Source organism: Columba livia, chromosome 7 (assembly GCF_036013475.1).
Source record: "Columba livia isolate bColLiv1 breed racing homer chromosome 7, bColLiv1.pat.W.v2, whole genome shotgun sequence".
Classification (NCBI taxonomy): Eukaryota; Metazoa; Chordata; class Aves; order Columbiformes; family Columbidae; genus Columba; species Columba livia.
The window spans coordinates 21232403-21258339 of record NC_088608.1 but is presented as its reverse complement, the minus strand read 5'-3'; the positions used below and the strand labels follow the sequence as shown (position 1 = coordinate 21258339).

The 25937-nt window shown below is 37.5% G+C and overlaps 1 protein-coding gene across 13 annotated transcripts in view; it reads right to left on the bottom strand.

The window, feature by feature from the left end:
* MYO3B (myosin IIIB) overlaps positions 1–25937 on the bottom strand; it is a 249370-nt gene that overhangs the window by 158856 nt on the left and 64577 nt on the right. For 11 of the 13 annotated variants that reach the window (XR_010473849.1, XM_065069731.1, XM_065069730.1 and 8 more), the window contains one exon: positions 9546–9611. Coding sequence is in view for 11 of the 13 variants with exons in the window: in XM_065069731.1 (XP_064925803.1) it covers positions 9546–9611 (66 nt within the window). In the remaining 2 variants the exon portion in view is untranslated. Of the gene's footprint in view, positions 1–1706; positions 3258–9545; positions 9612–25937 lie in introns of those variants that run through there. The other 2 variants (XR_010473850.1, XM_065069739.1) reach the window with 2 other exon arrangements.

The window sequence follows — 25937 nt, the reverse complement described above, 5'->3', positions numbered from 1 at the left end:
AAATGTCCAGGATGCTGCAGTCATTAAGGAAGCCCAACAAGAAGAGACAGGAGGAAAACATTTTATGGAAAAAGTTCATAGTTTCTCTATTATGTGCCTGAAATGCCATCTTTTCAGGTTCAGCAGGTGTTTTGAGCCCAGGTAAGTTCTCTCAGGGAGGCAGTCTTGAAGATCACTTTAGGATTACCTTTGTTTCTGTTGTATACTCCTGCCAGTTCCCCAGTGACTATTCACTCTGCATGCATGCTACTCTTCTGCTTTGCAGCTATCAAAGTTTATGTATTGTTTCATCTATATGCAGCCTTCATTCCCTGGTAGTAGGATATTGTTGCAATCTGTGGCCACTTAGGATTTCACTCGAAACACAAGTAGAACTTAATGAATTCATAAGATGACTAAGCTAACGACACATGACACATACACATGATTCTGCAATCAAAATCTCTGTCCCAAGCTCAGACAGTGCACACCTCCCATTGTGCCAAGCTCCTGCCTATATAAAAGAACAGAGTCCTTTCAGAGGGTTAGTGAGATGCCACAACAAAGCAGAGGACTAGGAACCAACAGCTGTTTCAGGATGGGGGACAACTGCTTATTCATGTCTGTAACTTCTTGTGTGAGTACTTCTACTCCAGTTCAGGGAAGAAACTGACAGGATAACGTGAGTCTCGTCCATCAAGTTAAATGATAAGTTCCCACCATATTAGGAATGCAGTAGCAAAAAAACCAGGCAGGCCATAGGAAATAAAAGCGTGTACAGCATATACATTCTCCCTTTGCTCTGGCACAGCACAGAAGAAATTACTAGAAATGACTGCTTATTAAATATCAAGTGCCAGTAGCTGGCTTGCAGCCTAGTCCCAGCAGGTACTGTGGGCACAGTTTGTACTCAGACAGTGCCAATTTGGTGTCACCAGGCCTGCTGAGACAGTGCAGGATAGAGAGCTGTCACGGGACTCTGAAAGGACAGTCCTTATGTTTCTCTTCTTGGGGCATATCCCTTTGTCCTAATTCCTCTCTATGTAGACAAGACCCGTTGATATTCTGAGGGATATTTACATGCTCTGCTTCTACACACTGTCATTTCAACTCTGTTGCTTTTAGTGCCACACTGAATGGGTGCTGCTGCTGTTCTTAGTCAACATTACCTGTAAAACAACAATTACTGGGCCACCACCTCTGTGCTAGTGAAAAATGATGTATCGGACTGACAGTGTCACCGCACTATTGTCTCCTACACTGGAAGCAGTATTGATGCTATACTGCTCTTCGAAAAAAAAATCATTTAATATAGAATATCAGCTCTTACAGTGCTAAAGCCTGCATAAAGGTGAGCATTATCACAGAGTTTTCTGCTGAGCTGCACCCTGAAATAGAAGTATAATGTGTGAAAAAGTTAAATCATATGAGTGCCTGCATCCAAAGTTGTCAGTACATTCAGTCAGGAGATGTATTCTATGTAAAGGCCAGGAAAAAAAGAAATCAATAAGTAATACACAAAAATCCAGTAATATTAACATTTGAAAGAAGAAGAGTACTGTAACAAAACAGCTTTTATAATGTCACTTATCAGAAAATATTCTTATTCAATGCAGCCAACAGTAATGAATGTGTACATTGTGCAAGTAAAAAACAATATTAAGAAGTCATTTCACTGAAGGATTTGCTTCTGAGAAAAGGAGAAAACTAAAATATATTCAGGTCCTCACCTGAGCATTCATTTAAGACCAATTTGGGCAGTTGGCTTAGGCACTGTCAAACATCAACCATGCTGCAATTACATAAAAAAACAACAAATGTGATGTGTCTGCAAATTAAGACAATTTGTTTGACCCATGAAAATTAAAAAAAAAAAAAGTGGTGAGACTTCCTTGCATTGAGCAAATTGACTAGCAAATCTACTACAAGTTGGGTTTCATATAAGGTACGATGAAAATATGATCATATTTGGACTGCTGTTTTATGGACCTAAAATAATATGAAGGCTAGGTAGAAATCAAAAAGGAAACATACATTGTACATGTTCGCCTTGATAAAAGTCAATCCATCACCTACTTTGAAATTCTAGTATCTTCCATCCTGCTTTCTTAGCTGAAAATTAATTCTCAGAATTCATTAGTGTCACTACATTAAAAATAGGTTGCAGCCATTTGCTGCAATCTCTCAGCCAGGCTGCTAAGCACCATTTCCATTCTGCCACAATTACAGGCAAAGATGAAGCATTTATTAGCAGGGGATCAGAGCAGACTCCCATACACACAGGACTGTCTGAGGGAGCCTCTAAAAATTCACTGGCTGCTTGCACTTGGGCGATAACATTGTTGGAATTGCTACACCTCAATAATGTAAACTGCCTTTTTGCACTCAGCAAATCAGATGATTGAAAAGGGGAGCTATTTATCAGCATCCATGAGCTAATATTTACTAGTGAATAAATGGAAAGAAATAGATTTCATAAGAACTGCAATGGTTGTCTAAGTCTCCTATGTGTTCAGAAATAGAATACAATTACTAACATCATTCATTATTGCAGCCGGTTCTAAGTAGGGCAGCAGCAGTTATTTCTTTCAAAAATTCTCTTTCATCAGATCTATTATGATCTCTTTGGCCACAAGTACTTTCTTTAAAAATAAAGAAACTAAGCAGTTCCACCCCTTATAGCTTAGTTACATTATGATTTATCTCCAGTATTTTCTTTTGTTCTATTATTACATTTTGTGAAGGCTGCATTGTCTGATGATTTCTCATCTGCTGGCAGTGGATTGCTGGAACTTATTTTGTCTCATAAACCAAATATCCAACCAGACAACTAGTCACTGTTTATCATCTACATGCACAAAAGATGCATAGATTATTAATTGGAAGAAATTATAACGGTATATCAGACTCTTAGAGCTGGGGAATCCTCACCACAACCTCTGGGCAAGAGAGATATAAAGTCTCTGATCTGTTCAACAAATGGTTCGATAAAGTCCTCTCATTGATACTCCACTGGTCCCTATCTCTCAGTCACTCCCTGGCCCATCAGAATGCTCTTCCCATCACTTGCTCCTCCTCGCACAGCCCTACACCACCCTCCCTTGCCCTCCAAATACTTCACTGCTTGCACAAGTACCTGCTGCCTACCAGTGAGAAATCTTTCCAGGAGTCTCCTATTGGAATAGAGGAGATTTCCAGGGTCTTTAACAGGACTTCAGGTGCTGAGATCCTCTCCTCCCAATCCCAGAAAAAAAGGTAGAGCTGGCTCAGCTGGGGATCTAGAATGGAGATTTCCCAGAGGGAGAGGAGAAAGAGTAAGGTCATATTCTCTTGATCGTCTCCCTAAGCAGGTAGAAGGAGGTCACTAGGTTCTGAGACTTTTATTTTTTATTCCCCATGCCTTCCCAGCTATTTCCAACAGCAGGTTATTTCACAATGGAAGGTTAATGAAATCAAGAGCATGATCCCAACCACACTGACCTCCCTGCTTAGAGAAATAGAAGGACAGACACTGACAAGCAAGATCATCTAGGCCAGGTACATTAGGCTGGAAACATTCCAGTCAAGGAAAATAACAGTCTCTGAGATTAGTTAACTATTCGTTAATACTTTAATTACATTTAAATGCCTTGTTCCTATCTGTCACTCTGACTGCTCCTCCCAGCTCTGTACCACACATAGCTGTGGCAGACACTGGTCAGTGACGGGCAGCATGGAGGTGGAGAAGAAAAGACATTTCATTAATTATGTTTGTAATAATGATGCTGGGATGTGCCTGCTTCCCTGAAGCCTCCCTGCTTCCCATTCCCAGGCCTGCCCATCCCCCGCTGCTGCAGGTCACTCGTTTGCAAAAACGGACTAAAAAGCTGTGACAGCTTTGCCAGCAGCATTTCTGTTTTCAGTCCTAATTCAATAGGACATATAGGACACAAATAACCTTATCTTCAGTACCATATATAGCTGTCCCTTTGGAGAAAGCAAACACTGAGCACAAAGGGTATGTATATAGGCTAAATAGGCCTCCTGTCTTGAACCAGCATCCCATGATAAATAACAAGGATTTGACTGTTCCTTCTGCTACAATCAGATATCAGGATGAAAGACCGAATTTATGACAAAGTACTCAATCATCACGTGCATAATATAAATTCTGATGGTCAGAACACATTTATATCTTTATTGATCTGCCTTTTGTTAGCAAATGCTCTAAATTAACTAATATTCTCTAACAATGAGAGAAATACTCTAATACCAAAATGTCACCAGCACTTGTTTTCTCAACAAATCTTCTTGCAGTTTAATATTTAACATCAAGCACCATATAGTGCAATTTAGAGCACAGATGTGAAGCCTACCAAAGGTTCACTCACACTGAAACTGTAAAATTAGGTGTAGTAAGTAGCTTTACCTCTCCTAAAGCTTCAACAATTACAACAGGTTTCCCTGCCTCCTTTGGGCTTAGCAGACACATCAATTTATTCTGGCTCATACACATGGTTTAGAGAACAAACAATGGAAACCCTATAGAGTTGCACCTCTTGCAGCTCTTAGAATGGGTCAGATTTGCTCATGTTGAAACCCTTAGGATTTTACCAGAGACAACAGAAATACAGTGAGAGCAATTCTAGGAAGCATCTCAAAAACACCAAATACATTTATTTATTATATTATTAAATTGGAGTGCTTCTAGAGTTCTAACAGGAATGGGTCTGCTCTGTTTCTTTGGCCTGTCCCTGAAGAACCAGGAACTCAAAGAGCCTTCAGGACCGTTTACAATTGAAGCTTTTCATTAGAAACCGTATGTTTCACATTTGTACCAAACGTTCTCCCTTGAATACTGTCCTGGTTTTGGCTGGGATAGAGTTATTTTTCTTCCTAGTAACAGGTATGATCCTGTGTTTTTGATTCAGTGTAGGGAACAATCATCTTGCCAACATAATAGGCCCAGGCAGGATCTCTCAGCAAAGCCTATTTTGATAATGATTTTGCAAGATCGGTTGTTCTACCTAGAGGTAGGCACACATAACAGGGAAAAAGTCTCTGCTTATATCGCCCCAAATCCCAGCTGCAATTTCCCTCCCCTGTTGCCCACTGGTTGGGTGAAGACTACTTGAGAAACTGCAATACTGCCACTTATTAGGAGCGTAAGGAAACTGTCTCATCAGACAGTTATTTCACATGCTCTCTCTGATACTAGACTCTCTATGCAGTATACTATTCCTAGAATTGCTGTTTCCCAAACAGACTTGTCACTCCACCATGGGTACATATCTTTCTCATTACGCTGTACTTAGTACTGTGTTTACAACTGAGAATAGCAAGCCAAGAAACCCACAAACCATGGGAACCAAAGTTTGAATGAATGCTTTTGCTGATGGTAAGGAACTCAGCAGTATACTTCACTGAATGAAAGATCTTGATAACTATGGCATTTGTGAGATCTAGCACAATTCTTTACAGGGTCAAGACTTCAAACCTGCGTGGAAGTTTCTCATGTCTACATAAAACTGCAGGTTTTTACTACAACTGCTCACTAGAAAGCTGAATATAATAGTATCCATCATATATGCCCATTCATCTGTATAAAAATGTCTCATGCAATACTAAAATGTGGTGGAGATCTTTTGTTAGATATGACAATTTAGTATTTCAAATTCATCTGTAGACAGATTCTCAGAGTCTACATCAATGAATAAAATGCAAAAATGTACAGATTTGGCGGTAACCTTACACATCGCAATCTGTATCTTTCTGACATTTGCAATCCTCTTTGTCTTCTTAAAGACTGAAATTAATGAGTTATATCAAGCACATATCATGTTCTTAGTGACAGAAATGTAATGTGTAATATGAACAGAATGTCACCAAACAATTGCTTAAATTGTGAAAAAATTTGATCTCCATTCAGAAAAGTTAAATCTAAATGGAGCAATTAAAGCTTATATAATCTAGATGGACTACTAATTAAATAACTTTGGATGTAGACTCATCAATATGAAATCCAGCTTGAGAGTTTGTATTTAAATTGAGGCAAAAAAATAGTTTATCAAGACTAAAAATGATATTTGTATCGCATTTGCAATGTCATTTCTAAAGTAAAAGTTACATTCTCATGATAAATGTGATCATAAATCCTGTAATTTCACATTTTGACTTTAGTATTTCCAGAATTTCTTAATTCTTTAATTCCTCCCAGCTCAAGAATGACTAATTAATTCAAAGAATCATAATAGCTAATCATTGGTTAAATAAATTTAAAAGGGGAATGTCTGTCCCTGGAGATACCGTTGCTCATTTTAATTAAAATTACCATTTTGTCATATAATGTAAATAAAGGTTATTGTATCTTTCTGCTGCAAGAACATATTAACTTTTCTGTCTACCCCTAGAGATCAGTCAAGGTTTAAACTGCCAAGAAAATTATTTGCGGCATGTGAGGTAATTCCAGTCAACAGAGTTCTTTTATTTAGCATATAGCCTGTATTATTTTATGAATGAATTCTGAAGCACTTCATGTCTAAAATGGTAGTGGACACAAATTGTTATCTTAAGACAGCGATGTAATTGATGCTGTAGCTATCAAAAAAAAAAGCTTCATAAACATTCATGGACAATGAATGGAGTGAACTCTTCAAAACTGATACATTTCAACACAGAAACAAACATAGGTTAAAAGGATATTCTTTTTAGGAGACAGTCCTCCAAGAAGTGATATGGTTGTTTACATGTCTTACAGGAACGGTAAACCCTATTAACATGTAGATAAAATAAACAGATAATCAATCCTTTCTCACTTTATGAGTGAAGCAGCCAAGTTCTTCATGGACTAGTACAGTAGCACAGATAAACAGGCATAACTAGAATCGTATTGACCTTTTAAAAGCATATAGGTGCTGCATGTATCTCAGTGGATAACAAGTACTGGGCTGCTGTCAGAAAAGACTTGGCTGAAATTATGTCATCTGTATTTTTTCAAAACGAAATATCTAACTCAGATTGTAAAAATACTTATGTGGACAACACATTACCGTCTTCATCTCAAGTCAAGGTCAACAATGCTGGGAATAGAAACATAAAATAACCAAGCTAAGAATGATCTTGACCTTCTCTCCATTCAGATTTTGTAAATGTTGCATCCGACTTCAAATGCTGCTGTGAAATCACATCTCTTGGGGCAGCAGAATCATAGCTAAAAATACAGACTCCATTTCTGAAAAAGATGTGATTGCTATTTTAACAGTGTAAAGACTTACCTACAGAAGTACATTGAAACTCCCAGCTCAGGCACATTGTAAATCACTATAATATATGAGGGAACACCTATAACAAAGATGCCTCTTGAGACAGTGGCATTTCAAGGGATGAAAATGGGAAGTGAAAAAAGCTACACTACAACTGACCAGGTTTGGCAATCGCGGTGTAAATAAAATTGTGTAAACAGAACTAAAGTAAAAAGTATGCTTAGCCAAAGCTGCGTGCTTGGTTTTTGACAGTACACAGGTCTGGCCCGCAACTTGAACCAGATAAGCTTGTTATGCAAATGACGTTAGCCATCAGGAAGGAGGTAGATAATGAAATTATTCGAAAGCTAACCACTCATCACAAGGGTGACAGAAACATCAGGCAAGGTCCTAACATATGGATAAAAGGCAGTATGGAATTTATACAATCACTGCTTTTCATTTATCATAACTAAGCTGTCAGAAGGTGGGCAGCAACAAATGCATAACTAATGCATATAAATGACCCAATTATCAGTAATGGCTAAAAGGTTTGCAGCTGTATGATCCAATGTTTGATTATTTAATTTTTTTCTAGAAAAACCACTAATGTAAATCCAAGCCTCCACAAAAGCATCTTGTAACCTCTGCATCATAACAACTTTACTAACACATCTCAGAATGAAGCAATGTCACAGAGAATTCAATTTCAGTGTTTTTTTAAAGGTAGTTATAATACCAGCATATTTATTACAACCATCGTATTTCTCTATGTTAAGAGACTGCATTTGAGCATACCTTCTTATTTCATTGTGTGTATTACTGTAAAAATTAAAAACCCTCAAAATCTGAGAACCTGCAGATGTTGCTGGTGAGAAGAAGTAACTAAGCAAAAGTAATTTTAAAAAAATCAATGTAATTTTAAATATACAATTTGAAGGTATCAAAAACCCAAAGGACAAGATTAAAAATAAGCATAGCTATAAAGTACTAACATCTGACTTCTTTTATGAACAGTGCATGCTGACCTAAAGGACGGAACAAATGTTAAGAAATGTTAAACTTATTTTTTTGTACTGTTCTCAAGCTGAGCAGGGATTTCTAAAAAGGAATGTACCAAGAAAAAAAAAAACACAACAGTATAACAATGCTGAAGGTTAATACACAACATTTCTGAGAAAGGAATGCAACCTTAGCAGGTCGACTAACTCTCTAAAGCACAAGCGGAATATAACCCGTCAGTGCAAGAGTTCCCTAGAATACAGGCTACAGTCCACAAATACTGCAATACAATGTTTGTCTATAATAGAATAGAATTAATCCACTACCCTGTGACTTTTGTAACTGAACACTGGCTCACCATAGATCGCATGTACACTGCTGTGTAAACAAGGACATGCATTATGGAGAAAAAGAATTTAGGTCAATTTGCTCTACAGGAATGTACTTCTACTGCCTACACTGGAAGAGATTCTGAGTTATGTTGCAGTAATGTGGTGTTCAAAGTATTTGCTTATTTGAGCAATGTAAACTTCCCAAAGCTTCGATAATATTATTTTCCATGTGACATAGTTTAGGCTGCAATAGGTCACAATGAAATCCTAAAGAACCCTAAAAATTGCTCTAAGATTTTTTTAATATAATGCTAGCAAATACTAAATTGTGGTTTCTTAGTTTCACTGTAAAAAGAAAAAAATAAACCAAAAGCATATTTTAGCTCAGTGACAGCAGCATCCAGAAAGTTGGTACCATCTAGGTCACAGATTACACTCTTGATACATCTGGTGTGCAATTACATAGCTCAAGTACACAACCTACGGAGTATTAGTAGAGTGGAAAAAGTCAACTATTTTCTGTCTTGTCTTCCAAACTCTTATTTTAAATTGACCAGCAGTCATTTTCACTGACCCATTTTTCACCTTGACACAAAATTTCACTGCAAAACCATTAAGGAAATCAGGTATATTTATAAACCTGTCCCAGGTCCATCAAAGTCAAGAAGCAAAGCAACTAATGCAGTTGCCTTCATAGGGCCGAATGTAATTTTAGTACAGTATAAAAATTACATTCGGCCCTTTGAAGGCAACCATGAAACTGATGTGGGCCCTGGTGAAAATGAGTTTGACACCCCTGAACTAAGGAGTTCAGAGAAACTGTGAAGTGAATCACATGAGAAGATCAAATTGTCCTGTACAACTTTCAAAAAGTGAAGCATGATCTAGAGTCTATGAAATGATACTGAAGTTAAAAATCTGGAAAAGCAACTCCATAAAACAAATCCTGGTTTTAGACTGACACATACAGGTCTTGCTGAATAAGCTGTTTTAGCAAGAAAATAAAACTCACTGTGAAATGAAATGGTTGAATCCTCTGCACCATTTTTCAGGCTGTAGCAAAGTAGGAGGAGGATTTCTGAAAAAAAAAATACAAAGTTTTGGGGTTTAAAATGTTAATGTTTACTGGAATTATCTGACAGTCAACAAGATGGTACTCGTTCCACTAGGTAGAAAATGATCATCAGGAAAGTGATGCTCAAATGGTGTACGTGTCCCCTTCAGATGCCTGTTGGGCTTTTCTTGCTGCTGCTTATTCACTGAGAGTTGTCCTCTTTCAATGTCCTTCTCCTTTTCTGTCAATGCTTTTGAAAATATTAGTCAGTATAGATCTCAGTGTTCATCCCAACATTTCCCTTTCAATTCAGTCTAACTCAGGAAGTACCAACTGAAACTGGAATATTAACCTAGCCACCACACCACTTTAGTCCTTTACCCCAGATCACCGACTCTGACCAAAACTTTTTTAAGAACTACCAAACCATCAAAAAACTGTAGGATTTTCAGACTGGATTTCAATCTGTATACAGTTTGGATGACACTATGAGCTCTAAAACTATTAAACAGAGATGCTATTTTTAAAGTTACATTTAGCAGACAGTATTTTTACATTACATAGTAAGATGGTCTTCCATAGGAATAATCATTTAAACTCTGATTGGTTCCATATTAGTTGGCATATAATTACTTTCCTTTCTGGTTGTTACTGTTACAGTTAAATTAGACAAACATGCAGCACAAGGCCTATAGGCCATATTAAGTGGACCAAACTTTAAGTGGCTCAAATTTAAGTGGACCAACCTATTTCATGAAGCGTTCATGAATCACATACTATATTATACTATGTTACCTTCCAGAGGTTTCTTCTGCAACCTAAGATTGCTAAGTACTGAAGTCTCTAACTTTTTAAGACTGAAGTTACGTTTTATTACACGAAACCTTAATTATTTGTCTCACTGCATTTGAGGGTTCAATGCAAAAAATCACATAATAGTAAACTGGAAGAAAAAAAAGTCACAATAAGACTTATTCTACAACAGAAACAATATTCTGGATGGTATCATGAATTGCTTCATTTCTACCAGGGCCACTTTCCACAGCATGACACTGCTTGGAAACATCTCACAAAGCAAAAAGGCAAACAGCATAAACAATGTAAATTAATGCTGATTTGCTTAGTAGTCTTGAATTTTTAATGCATATTCATTAAAAGTGTAGTTCCATTTAACAAAAATCCAAACAAAATGGGTAAAACAAAATAAAACAAACAGTGAGTATGTGGCTTTGTAATAGATGGACCGTTTTTGTTCATCTGTATCTATTCAAAACAAATGCAATCATCTAACTGCACTGCAGACTGACATGCTTTCTGAGATGAATATGTTATTACTTTTCTCTTTTGCTACAGAAGACTCAGGAAATACAATTTTCTTCATGAAGTGAAGAAATCCAGAATGTTTGAGATGTGCAACACTTATCAAATTTATCATCAGGAAAAATACATGCTAGGTTATTTTCACTGACAATAATGTTTCAGGGTTGTCTTCCATTTACCAGGCTCAGGTGTTTATGCACATCACAGAATCTGATTTTTTAGAAGCTTAAAAAAAACATAAAAAAGTATTTCTAGAGCTACTCCCAGGAAAACAAAACAAATAAAACTCAAACCAAAACCAAAATAATGACACTCTCCCTCACCCTTCTTCCTTGCCTTCCCCCCTCCCCCCCCCAAATAAAAACCCCACCTCTGTCAAAGAAAGGTCAGCTTTAAAAATCTTTCTCTAGAATTAAAACAGTTATCAGTCCACACACCCCACATGCATGAACCGACAGCTGGGGTTAGTATATGTTTTTAGTCTTTATTTTGCAGGAATAGTACTCTATCTGATAATTTAAGACCAGCTTTTATTGTACTGTGAAATACAGTGTATTTCATTTTAGAATGATACCAGCACTGTTTACTGAATATTTGCTGTGAAATACTGAATTTCACTGCAAAGTAATTAACTTTTTAAAAGCTCAGTTACTCTTCATGAAATATGTAGTTTCATGTTTTCTGTTGGCACTGGTCTTAAAATCTTTCCATGGTGGTAACAAAGGTGCTTACAAAAAGCATTTGGTTTGGAGGCTCTAATAATAATGTCACAATGAACTTTTTGAAAAAAGACACAGAAATACTTGCGTTAGTTACAGATGTTATGATGGAAACAGGTGGAATTTAATGGAAGAACAGACCAGCAGGGCAGTTATCATTCAGGAAATACATTTAGTCATGTGCGGGTTAATGACCAATGAAGTAAGTCATGTTTTTAACCACACAGACCATGTTTTGTCCAGCAAATTATGAAACCACTATGCTGTCACTGATAGCTACTCTCTTACTGGTGGCTGAACATGCCATGTCTCAAATCAACACAAACATGCAATCTGTAACCCTACAGAGGTTTTCTTGAGCCTGGTACTTTTGTATTTGTTGACAAGATACTATGTTATTCTTAGTGCCTTTGTAGTAAAATCATAGAACTAGGCTTCTCTGTACTTGAGTCACTAAATTGATGCTTCAGATACCCCATTATAAAATTGAGCCGATAAATATGACCAGATCCTTAAATAATTAGTATCTATAAAGTACATTGGTTCCCCTTGATGAAAGACATTACTTAACTACAAAGTACAACATCCGCTCACCCTCTTTTAACATCATGTCCATAAAGGATTCCAGAAAGACGCATGAGGGCCAGCTTCCCACCTCCACTTTGCCTAAGACACCACAAACTGTTTCACGGTGACAGCAGAAAACACCATTGCTTCCATGGCACCTTGAGAGGTGGATTTCTGCAGTATGGACTCAAACTCAAGTTCTGAGGTAACACAAAAATCCAGATATGCAAGGGTAACTCACTTTAAGCTTTTTTTGTGAGCACACCACGTCTTTTGCGATTTGAGGTTAAAAATCCATTAAGACATCTGCAATTCATACCACATTAAAGAGAAGAGGTAAAACAACTCCCATACATTATCAGATACTAAACCACAGAGAAGCAATACTTGCCTTATCCCTTCAGCTCGAAGACCAAACCAGGGCCATTTGGGATTCCAGACTATATTAAATCCAGCACACTCAGTACACTTGCATCAGCCAACATCACTGCATTTCAACATCTGGCTCTTCCTGCAGCACTCAGAACACATTCATAGAAAAACTAAAAAGCTACCTCTTGTTAACTTGATGACAGAACATTCTACTCTTCTCCTATAGAATTAGAATGCTCTGCATGCAACCTTTCAATTACTCTTGCCACGTATAAAGAAGCTGAAGGACAATATAGCCTTATTTTCTACTATAAGTGATGGAAATTGTGAGAAGTAGATATGAATATTATTGCAAAAAGTGGGTATAATTTGGCTTGTCTTTTCAAAATGTCTTATTTTGATACAGATGAGTAATCAACTATTTATTTCCCACTTACTTGTGTCTTTTTTTCCTTTAGTTCTTACTATAACCCATAATTAGTCACAGAGATACATTGTCTGTTTCCTTAGGCAGATGTATTATTTGTTAGGCATTTTTCTACCCTTGTATTCAGTGCTTTCCACGGTCACACTGATGCTGTTTTTCACTGGAAGTTTTGCTTCAGTGAGGACGGCAGGACTGAGCCTGTACAAGACACCTCACACAGAAGCACAGCGTTCCTTAGAACATGAAGACATTAGCAGGCTTATCAAGCAAGAACTGCTGCTGAATTCTGAATCATACACACACGGCTGTGTGCTGGAAATATTTTAATCTGTCGAGCTTTATGTGTTCCTTGTCATTCAGCCTGTCTCCAAAGTCACAGCTGGTAAAACAAAATCGGTCATTTTACCACAATAAGGCCTATGATGCAGCTCAGCGAGCACCATTTGTCCTTTATGTTAAGCTGTGAGCCTAATTACAGATCACAGATAGTAGATATTTCTTGGCAATGAGAAAACAAATATTTAATATCTTAAAATAATTCTATGACAAATTTTTAAAAACTGAAAAGATATCTACTATTTTTAAAACTATTTCGGTAACCATAACCATATATGTTATAAACAGATCAAGACAGGGCCTCCAATGACCAAACTGCATCCTCAGCTTACCTCATTGTTTCTAATGAGAAATTAGCAGATGAACATCTAACACCTGTCACCATGAACAGGCTCAGGCAATCACAGCCCCATACACACACATTGTGAATTATTTTTCAGGCAGACTGAGAAGACAATTGTCTGTTGACAGTTGCCTGGGTTTATACATAGACCGTTTCTACATGAAATTAAACCATTCATGAATATTTCAAAAAATTAAGTGAAACAGTCATAGAAAAAACATTCAACCATGCATAATTTCCCTACAAAAGTTTATGTAAACCAAATGTTTTCTATTAAAATGTGAATACTTGACATTAATTAATACCTAAGAAACTCTCATACAAGTTTAAAGTTCTGTCACTCCAGAGCATCCCCACCTTGGGTAATCCTCCAAAAATAACTATGCAATTCTAGGCAGGGCTCAGAGATTTCCTAATGCACAAGGCTTGTGGCCCATTCAAATCAGTAAGAGATCACCGATCTGAATGAAAAATTCAGATCCTAAACACTCTCCCATTCATCTGTCTCCTACTAAAGGCTACTCAAGTTTGACTGACTTCCAGTAATATATTTCACCAAAATTAATTCAGCAGGAAGCAGGGTACTGTGTTCAGCTCTGTAAGGTTAAGATAGAAGCTGCTGAGGTGAGGTGCCTGTAGGAGTGGAGAATCAGCACAAAATCCTCCATGTATGGGGAGGAAGGCCTTTGAAGTTGCTTTTTAGGTCAATGGAAAGCTGTTATCCATCTGAATGCTGCTGCATGAAGCCTCCGTGGCTGGGAACCACAGCAGCACATTGCCTCGAGAGACCAGAAGGTGAGAAAGAATACAGGTTCTTCGACAAAGCTGGAAGCAATGTCAGAAGCACGGGATCGGGACAAAATGGCTCCAGGTCTAAAGTAATTGTCTGCCCACTGAGTTAATCTAGGGGGCTCCAAAGGCAACTGAACATCCTTTCCTTAAAACACCTAGAATTGTGCAAGTCCTGGCCATACTGGACACCAATGTCTCTTAAGTCATCTTAACCAGATCTGTAAGCAAGGCATTCCCTTGCCTATCCAGCTTCCAAGGCATAAACCATATGTTGAGACCCTGTCGTGTACTGATAAAGATAATGGCTGAAACATTGTGGCAAAACCAGTTCGTCCAGCCACGGGAAAAGATACATTCAGTATAGGGTGAATTGTGATTTACATATCACTGATAAGCTAACGAGCCACAGACCAGGCTGGCTGGCTGATACAGGAGGTGTAGGATGTGCCGAAGGGGACATAGCTCCACCTTCTGATACACCCAGCACAGCTCAAAGGGAAAAGCTGAGACCCTTCACCATGGCCTGAGACTTGTCAATCTTTCGCAATCACCCCTTCCCCCCAGACTCTCACAATAAGACCTCCACAAAAGACCAAAAGTTACGCAAGCAGACAACCCAGAGAGCTATACAGACCCGCCTTGTACAAGCACTGGCGGCGTCCACCCACCATCCTGAGGACCACTCTGCCCACCAGTCTTGCCACATGAACTGAACAAGACACCAGAGGATGTCGCACATCGCTGGGTCCAACACTGCAAACTCCATCACACATAAAACGGAGCCAGAAGGATGGTGAAATCTTTCTCTCTCTTTTCTTTCTTTCCCGTACTTCTACCTTTTTGCTTTCCCTTTTATAAGTAACATAGTAGTATAAGATTTACAGCCCTGCATATGCTGCAAGCTTTTCATGTTTACCAATTGAACTTACAACAACGTAAATCCTTCTGCCACCAAATCATATACCATTTGGGCCAAGCTGCAAAAATACAAGCCTTTTGTTTGCGATACTGTGTGTACTGTTTCCCAGCCAAAGGGGACTCATGAACCTGAGTCACTTCTCCCCCCTTACTCATACCTGAGGGCAGGACGTGACAGATCATATGTACCAAATCACAGCATATGAGACAGCTGGAAAAGGCGGTAGCTCCTCACATCATCTTTAGCTTCTTAGGGCTCAGCACAGTTGCACAGACCTTTCTTGGGCAAGGGAACAGACTAATGCCAGATCACAGTAGTCAAACTATACTATTGGGGGGATCAGCCAAATTGCCTTATTCTGTGAGAACTAAGGGCACAGTACATCCCAGGAAAAGATTCAAAGGGAAAGGGGAATATACTCCTGCCAAATCCATCCTTCAGACGCCTTCTCACTGGCAACCGATTCATCTCTAGTTTCTCCTTTTCTACTTCCGCTCCCTTTTATCTGAAAGGACTGTTTTCCTTGTGTAAATACCTAGTTCAAAACTGCTCACGTACAACTTCAATATCTTCTTAAAGGCACATACCTATTCAAATAATGTATAAGTGTCTTAATTCTAACAAGTACATGCTGCTTTAAACCAAGATCAAAACCTTCCAAGAGAAAACAATTGGTTGAAGAAGCAGAACACAAGACATTACTGCCTCATTACTGAAACAAAAACGTTCTTCTTGCTTCAGTATTTTACTACCTTGTAATTACAGAGACAGAGTTATCTGATATTTTCCTCTTTACTCAAATGGATGCTCTTTATTTTCTATAGGCCATATACAGTTACAGAAGTCTGGACGGAATCATAAAGCATATGATAAATTTATACTGAGTTGAAAGTTAAACAGAAAAATATAACTACAAGACTATAGGATCCCAATTTCTTGAAAGGGTAGAGGATACCAATCCACTTTTTAAGCTTTTTTTTTTCCTGTAATACAGGGTCTTGATCTCAGAACAGAATGATGGCTATATGTCTCGTAACAGATAAGTACAGATTTGTTTCCATTTTTTTGTAATTCTATGTCACTATTTTTCTGCCACTGAGTATGTGGCTTAGCAGATTAACAATGAGATATGGGCTGAGCTGCAAAATGAATACAAAACCACAAAGGAATGAAACGTCAACTACCTCTCTTAAAAACACACTGAAAACAATATTTATTCACCAGTCTCCAGCTTAGAATATTTCATTAGCCAGCATAATGATGAGAAAAAACAAATGGTAAAAGGTGGTCACTTTCAGAATTATACACAAATCTCCTGTTGATTTTCAACATCCACTTTATGCATCGCCAAAAGCAAAGCACTTCAGGAAGAATATAAAGAGGCTGTCGAAAGAAACCTTCTAAGAAACCTCCTTCATATGAACAATCTTGTGTTTCAAAATGGTATGTATCTGGTGAATTAAAAGTCACCTCTAAAGTAATGAGTACTGACAGAAATAACGTGCTAAGCACACTGAATTATTTTGAAGGTCAAATAATAACCTTCAAAAAATGTATTAAAACAAATCTCAATTACATAATTTTTTAGTTCATACAGACAGAAAGAAAATGAATGAAAAAGTATTGCGAAGTGTTCTGCTTGGGAACATCTGGATTATCTTTGACTTTTTCCCTTGCACATTGCAATTCACAGGCCACTGGTTTCAGTCAGATTTGGCAGCTGCAAGGTTTCATTAGCCTTTTTCAGGACTTGACAAGGCATCATTTATTTCTGTCATTTACCCTTCAGTTTCCAGTTTCAGTTGCTGCCTTCACTGAGACAGAAACAAGTATTTTATTTCAGAAATATTTTTGGATGGGGGTGAAAACGTACAGCTTTGCATTCCCATGGACAAGCTTCAACACAAAAATTTAGCATAACTGAATTCTAGTTATGCTTTGTTACCTCATTTATTCACAAAAGTTTCAGAGACCTAAAGAGGCATTAGTAAATTAACAGTAATTGAAACAGAGGAAGTAATGATAGAGATTTTTATTTATAACCAGTGCACATCTTGACTGCTATGTAGTATTTTGCTTTTCTAATAAAACCATTGCTCTGTGAATTTGCAAAGCCGTAGAATGTCAGTTGCCAAAGAAATAAAAATGGGACAGTAATACTTCCATGCCTGACTGAAATACATATGGTGTTGTCTAGACACTACACTTCTGTATCTGGAATATTAAAATGCTGCAATTAGACCACATATTTGTAGAGTTGTATGGGAAAGTAAAATATCTGTTAAAATTAGAAAGTAAAAATCCCACAGATAAATTTCTAAGGGCAAGTCCTGAATTGTACGTGTTTCAAATTGTCACTGTACATCAGCCAGTTTAAGGGCCCCAAGGAGGACACCTGCCCCAGGGCCTGCCCAGTGGAGCAGATCCACTCTTGGAAAGCTAAAAGTTGGCTCAAGAAGAGGAAGACTTAGAAAGATGCCACAAACTGCTTCTTTTAAGAAGCAGATGAAGATTGCCAAGGTAAGAACTAGAGAATTTGGAGTCTGACACGGAACTTGGTCCTACAGTTCTGTGCTCCTGCTGAGATCTGCCTCTGCCCGGCTCATATCATGGTCAATCTGCCAACAGGCTGCATATTGTTCTAAATATACAAGATAATACAGGGTACCTGTGGCTTTCCACCTGGCTGAGACAAGCTTTTTGGGGCACTTCTTTCCACCAAGGGTAAAACGTTTTCACTACATTACTCCCATGAAAAGGGGGACTGACTTAGAGAACCACAGTAGTGGTTTTGGCACTTGTGCTGCTTCTTTACCTTCATTTCTTTGTCTAATTTAGTTCTTATTTGCAAAGAGGAAGATATCTTCTAATCTTTTCATTTCATGGAAGCCTCTTAGTTGAGGCTCTACAGAAATACAAATAAACCTAACAGCAACCCCATAAAAGAAGTCTATTACCACATGCTTGATATGGCTGGTAGTGAACGTGAAATTCACTCATTACATTTGAGAAAAGCAAGCACTCAAACTCTGCATTTTCAACAGGAAACAAGGACTACTCCTAATTTGTACTTTTTATGACTCAAAACTTACTGATTTCAGTATAGTTTGGTTCATTGCATTGTCAGAACTGATATTATTCTGATAGCCTTACCAGTCTGGTTCAGAAATGAATACTTGGAGAGGGAATATGTTAGCTAATGGTGGCGTATTTCCAATGGATCATTAGGAGGATCATTATAAAAATTCAGAAGTAACAGACTGAATAAATGCTGAAATGTAAAGAAAAGTGCAAGACGTGTAAGAGTACCATTTTTTAAAAAAGGAATTATCATTTAAGGTAATACGCCTTCTGAACATGAGCACTGCATGGAATTTGTGTCCTCTCCTATTCCATCCAATAAGCTCTATTTTAAAACACTTGAATTTTTGTCTGCTGTTTTTTAAAAAAATGTATGATTTAGGAATCCTTGTAGATTATAACTGGAGGTAAGACTAATAAACACACTATGATAAACATGAATAATTTATTCATTTTAAAAAGTCCCATGGCAGCAATTAAAATAAACCCTCTCTTATGCAGAACTAAATGACAATAATATTGACAATAATATCAGTAAGACAGTATCTCAATAAGCCTGCACGACACTAACTTAAAGCTCATGCATTTCGTGAAACAACTGGGTAGGCTGTGGAAAACACCCTTAGAAAAACATTGGCCCATGTAAGCTAGGGAACCTGGGAAAGGATGAAGGTAGTTAAAACAAATGTAATGCAAGAAACGCTAATGGTGCAAGTAATGTGTAACAAAGCAACTACTGATGCAAAAAGAGACAAAAAACAAAACATACACACACACACACAAAAAAAACAAACAAAAAACCCACAAAATAAACAAAACAACAACAAAAACGCACAACCCTACAAGTCTGGAATATTAAAACATGAAGAAATGTGAAAGTCAAGAAGGATTAATTTATTTTTTTAATGCAAGATTTAACCAACACCTCACAGTGAATATTCTAGGGTAAGCTTTGTAAAGAACCATCTCCTGGATAAGTTAACAGATCCAGTGAGAAAGAAGAGTTGAAAAGAGCCAGGGTAAATGACAGACACAGGACAAAGGAGTGTTCTGAATGTAAGAGGCAACATTCTGGCAAAAGGAAAGGAAAGACAAGACAATGCCACCATTGGGAAAAATCTCAAAGAAGCACCACAGTGAGAAGAACAAACAAGTAAAAATGAGAGACAAAAAGGAAGATTAAGGCAAACAAACAAAAAACCCACAGGCCAAAATAGGGTATTCTCTCAAAAAACCTCAAAACCCAAACTGACAAGCACCATTCACTAAACACTCAGAGAGGACTGAAGAGAAAGCAAGAAGATTAGTGGAGAGATAAAATATTTGACCTAGAATAATAAGGAAACACGAAAGAAAGAAAAAACCTGACATAAATAATTTTGTGTAAGAGCCTTGATATTTGGCATGGGGAGATGAAACAAGAAAATAATCAAGGATATCATCTAAGAAACTGAAATACAGTACAGACCTTTAAAAAAGGTATGTTTTGAAGACAGACTGTGTCTGCCACAGAGAGAGACTACCGTGTGATAGTCTGCTTATCCAAGAATGGGTAAAAACTGATTAGCAGCTTGTGGTGGAGGAATTCACAGAAGGAATACATTAAAATCAAGCACCAGCTATGGGTAAAGCATGTTGTTAAACCAAAAGCAAAACTTCAGGTGAAATCTGAGTGCCCTGAAAATTATTAGATTCTTGCCAATGGGAAAAGATTTCATCTTTTGTGGGCATAAATCAGAACCATGGCATAAATAATGTATAATATGCAATGGCAGTAAGTGTTGAGGATACACAAATTTTTTTCTGTAACAAATACTAACACGCTGAATGAGAATCTGAATCATATAACTGTTTTATGTTTAAAACATAAATAACTATCAGGTTAAAAATCAGGTGCTATCAACAAGTAAGCACTCTATTTCCCCAACAAATCTGGGGAAAAATGTATTTGTGTCTTCTTGGAAAGACTGAAATTTTCTGGCACCTAACAACAATAAAACTACATAGTCATGTCTTCTCTGCTTTTTCTAGAGTGCAGAGTTCTGACACAGCTCTACCAAGATCCTCTCAACTGATTAGACCAAGAAGTTACATTTTCATCCAAGGGAGCTCTCACAAAGAGCATTTGCTGTATGTTTGAGTTGGGTGGCCACTATCTGCATCTAAGTCTTTAAAATGTCATAAGAGATACTGCAAGACTTAAATATACAGTACACAAAGCAATTAAGTTAAGCCAAACCAACCAAACAAAACCCACAAACCCAAAACCCAACCAAAACTTTAAAATAAACCAGCTTAGAAATAAAATATATTTACATCAATAAAAACACAAGGTACTATATGGAACACAATTCTTCCTTTCTGAATTTCCTCTCAGTAACTAATAATGAGGAACTAAGAGGTGATTATATATGTGTTGACATGACAGAAGCACTCAATTTTAAATAACACATAGAATGGCTAAACACAGATGAAAATTACACTTTCATCAAGTCAGATCTCTGAGTTTGTTCCAATGTAATGTATTTTGTGTTATCTTTGTGTCCCCAGACAGCTGAAGCAGATGCTGCCAGTAAAAGTCTGATGCGTTTGCATGCTGGCAACAGATCATCAACTTGCCCAATAAAGCAGTCTTATTGTAATTTGGAACATGCTTACCGAGCACTTATTCTAATACGTTAAGTCTGATAAGAGGGAATCTGATATAATCTATACTGTGAATTAAGAAACTTACAAGTTACATTTTGGCTAATTTAACCAGACTAAACTGTATGAAATCAAATCACTTTAGTCAGCCAGGTAGAAAGACAAAAGCTGTTACTACTAGTTTTTTCCTAATGTTCTCGAAGACTGTGGTGCTGGATGCCAAAGCACAGACACCAACTCTGTCAAGAGGAGACACTTCCCTTTCCCCTGCTCCCCACAAGCTACTGAAGCAGGGTTTGCAGAGAAAAAAAAAAAACATAAGCACTCCCTTTCCAAAAGCACAAGAGTAGTTTTTGATGTCTTGCCTGGGAGTTTCTTCTTGGCCTCACAACAATGGTGAAAACTTGGAGAAACTCTTGAGAGAAGATGCAACATAACTGTAATCTAAATGGCTTTTCTTTATCATAAAATAAACCAACTGAAATTATTGTTAACTCCCTGAATACTGTATTTATAAAGATTTATAACCAATGTCCACTCCAATAAGTAAAAAATTCTTTTAAATTTTTGTATGAGTTCTAACTCATGATTACACCTGTGATAGGAAAGACACTAATTGTTAATAGTAAATGTGTAGATATGCCTAGTGCATTATTACTGCACTAATAATGAGTAATGATTAAATATACCCCACAGAATTTTAAAATTATTCAAACTCGTAACTGTAACAAGCAAATCAATACCTTTCAAAGCACAGCTCCTTTTCACCAAATATGTTTGCAAATAGTGTGATTACTTGTTATGGAAATAGTCTTGCTAAAATGTGACTAGTATCTAAAAAGTTCATATTTCTTTTTCTTCTGCTTCTATCAGTCACTGAATTAAGTTATTTACAAATATGAACATTAATATTCCACTTCTGAGAAACGCATCTATTTTTCAATTACATCCCATGAAAGTCTCTGAAATGTATGGTACCATGAAATGTATGAGATGCTTTATTCTCTCTGCAATAACAAACTATGTGAAGGGATTATCTTTTTACTGCAAAAATCTAATTTAATTTACTTGGTTCGATTCACTATTAGTGATGTGGGCTACTGAACCATAGGCTACAAAGGAGGTTTTGAAAACTCACAGGGCTAATGGCTTGAAATGCAGATACACCTCTTCAGGACTGCACTCCAAACAGGAACAGAATTTTATTATTTTTCTTCAAACCTCAAGTTCTAACTTGTATCTATAAGGCATAAGTATGGTAAGTTACCTGCACATCCATTGCACTGCAAAATCATAAACTGAATGTGCAATAACTCAACAGAACGCAAGTGTGTATTTTGCACGTGCAGCAACCTATTGGTAAAGACGTATGCTTTCGCATAAATGAAGTGTTTGACAACGCAGACATCACAGATAAAATACGCAAGTTTTAGGAATGAAAACTTATACATGCATTTCTAAGTTGCCAACTGATGTGGCTTTAACCTGAGACAGTGGTCCAGACTTAAACAAAAAACCAACTTTTTTGCAGCCCTTCCTTTTACCTCTGTGAATGATGGATAAGGATTATTAGTATTTCATAGTAAAACACCTCCATCTAAAATTGAAACACACATATATTAGAGACTGTGTGGTCTGAACAGCCTCTCTGTCAGTATCATGGCTCCAACCCCACCTAACTATCCTCTCACAGAGCAATTATGAAGGGGACTACAGATTTTCCCAGTGTGCAAGATGGCTTTAACTCAAACATTACCTTCCGCAAGACAGGAGGGAGAGAAGAGGGGAGAGAAGAGGGGAGAGAAGAGGGGAGAGAAGAGGGGAGAGAAGAGGGGAGAGAAGAGGGGAGAGAAGAGGGGAGAGAAGAGGGGAGAGAAGAGGGGAGAGAAGAGGGGAGAGAAGAGGGGAGAGAAGAGGGGAGAGAAGAGGGGAGAGAAGAGGGGAGAGAAGAGGGGAGAGAAGAGGGGAGAGAAGAGGGGAGAGAAGAGGGGAGAGAAGAGGGGAAAACTAAACCAAACCTCTCTGGATTGTGAAGATTATATCATGCTAGGCAATTCTTGACTGGCACAACCACAATGTGAGGCAGGCTGACTACAGATGTGTCACAGCCAGGAAGCCTCAGGGAATCACTTATTCTGTACACTCCTCAGGCAGCACTGACAGCAAGTCATTTGTGAACACAGACTTCAATGCAAAGCTTCCCTCAAGGAAGTTAGATGTGGGACCATCATGTGTCCTCAACTGTGGTTGAGTCCCATCCCCAAAACCAATGCAGTGCAATTTGCAGCCTCTATGTTCAGCTGCAATACCTGGTATTTGGGGCCAGCAAAAGGAATTAAACGAGGAATTAATTTTTCCTTCTTTCCAGTATTCAGCGAATTTAACACAGTAATTGAGACTACATTTACCTGCAGCTATTTCAGAAAGAGAAAGGAAAAAGGAAAGAAGAAAAACCACCCACAAGCTTAGAAAAATTAAATCCTGAAGGACCATTTTAAAAAGGAAGCAGAATGCAATTTTAACAGATCCTAAATAGTCTGCTTCCTACATGCTCACTTAATATGGAACCAAGACATTCTTAAAATTTCAAGCAGGGAAACCTGCTCTGGTTACCTTGGTGATAAGCTAAACACAAAAATTACACATAATTGTTGCTGATGTCACTGCTCCCAATTGTTTCCAAGGTTACAGAGTAACTCAAATAATTGTGATGTTTCATTTCTAGACCGTATTGGAAGCCCAATTTCTGTTCTCAGTAAATTGTTTAGTGCTGCAGGTAATCTATCTAAACCTTATGTAATAAGGCATCAGCAGCCTCTCAGCAACCTCTGGTAATGATATAGATTTATGTGTTGAAAATGCAGCTACCTAGTTCTTTACTGAGCAATTTGACTCCTAGATCATCTCAATTTTTTTATCCTAAGAATCTATTTCTATAACAAAGTATATTAATCAATCATACAAAAAATATCTGAACACTAAATATTTTACTGCAAAGCAATATTACATGTGAATTATCTACCTGGAAGGAAGCTGTTCTCTTGGCTGAACAGTGGAAAATTGGCTGTTAACTATTTATAAATGACTGATTTTCCCCCTATCTTCAAACTCATTTTAAATGCAGAACAAGTGTTTTGCCGCACTACAAAACTTTATCCACGCTACATCCTCTCCATTGCAACCTCCAGTCTCCTGTGCACCACAGCATGAATCTCCTTACAAGTCAGTAACTACTGTATGTAAGGATTACTCTGCTACCCTCACAGTATTAATGCCCCAGAACCACTACAAACAATGCTGTTAACTACTGTAGCTCTGTGAAGAAATGGGGAGCAGTTCTGAAAACATACTAAAATCAATGTGGTTTTAGTCCACAACAACAAAAGCATGACTCTGCAGCTCAGCTCTGTACTCTAAATCTATCTAAGCCAGGTTTCAAATCCTCACTTCTGAAGGAGACAACAGTTCATAGCTGTCCATCTACCACTTCTCCTCCTGCTGGATGTGCCTTTCACCACTTGACTGCTCTCAGACTGAAGGGCTTGACCTTGTCAGCAGGAAATTTTCCACTAGAGCAAAACAAAATGACACTTACTGTATCGTAGCAGTCTGTTATTACTTATGCAATGGATTTTGAAAAGTAATAATTTACTTTAGAAACTGGTTGACTAAAACAGTTTATGTGTGTTTAATGCATGAAATGAACTGAGTCAGTAAAAACATCTGTCAGGCATCTCAGCTTCTACCTAGAGTTCAGAGAAAGCAGAGTTTGGCACAGAGAATAAAAGAGAATATCAGATGCGATTCTTTTTTCTTTGCTCAGAATATGGCTGAGAGCTGCGCATGTTTATTGTCATGATTATTCATTCGAGTTTCTCAATGAATTCATTTCAGCTGCATACATTTTAGCTCTTCTGTGCGCAATTTGCATGAATGTTCTGGCAACAAATATAGTGGCAGGAATGTTTGCTCAAATAGTCTGTTAAATAAGCACTGAAGAATATACATATAAAACAACATTCCTTTACATGTAATTGTATGTCTTCATGAGAAAGCTAGTTGGAGGAGAAAGACTTCACAAATCAAAAACCAGCAACATACCATGCAGGCAAAGTCTTCCCTAACAGACAAAACAGTAAATGCTTACAACAGACTATTCAACAACAAGCCACAGAGAATGAACTACTGGCTGAAATTAGGCTATGAATACATCTGCACAAAGAATGCATCTGCAAATCAAATTCTATCTGTAGACAACTTCCAAAAAGGAACAGAAAGACAAAGTCAACAAGAAACAGTTATGTAGTTGTATATAAGCTATGTGATAACCAAATAGCTAAGGAAATAGAGAAAGGAAATCGCTCCAAGATAATTTCAGGGCTGATTCTCTACTGTCTTATGTAGTACATAAAAATATGTATAATATTTTACCACTTTATCAAATATATTGAAATATTTTAAGGTAATGAGGAACAGACCCCATTTTGCTATGATATGTCTGCTAACTGCATACACTTGAATTTTTTTATCTACTGCCAGACTTAAAGGACTAGTTATCTATATGGATTTGGTATGGCCTTAGACACAAACAGTTCTCTGCTTTTCAGACACAGATGGTGTAATGAAGCTAACACTATTACAAGCCACTCACTACTCAGTTCAACCCTGGCACAAATCTGTTTAAGTCTGATATTTAAACCCTAGGATGCATTTGACTTTTACCAGTTCATATATCTGTTAGAAATGAATTAGTAATGAATAACTACTATACATCTATATAAGGGCAGAGTCCCTACCCCAGTATGTTCTGACACTGTCACAAACAATG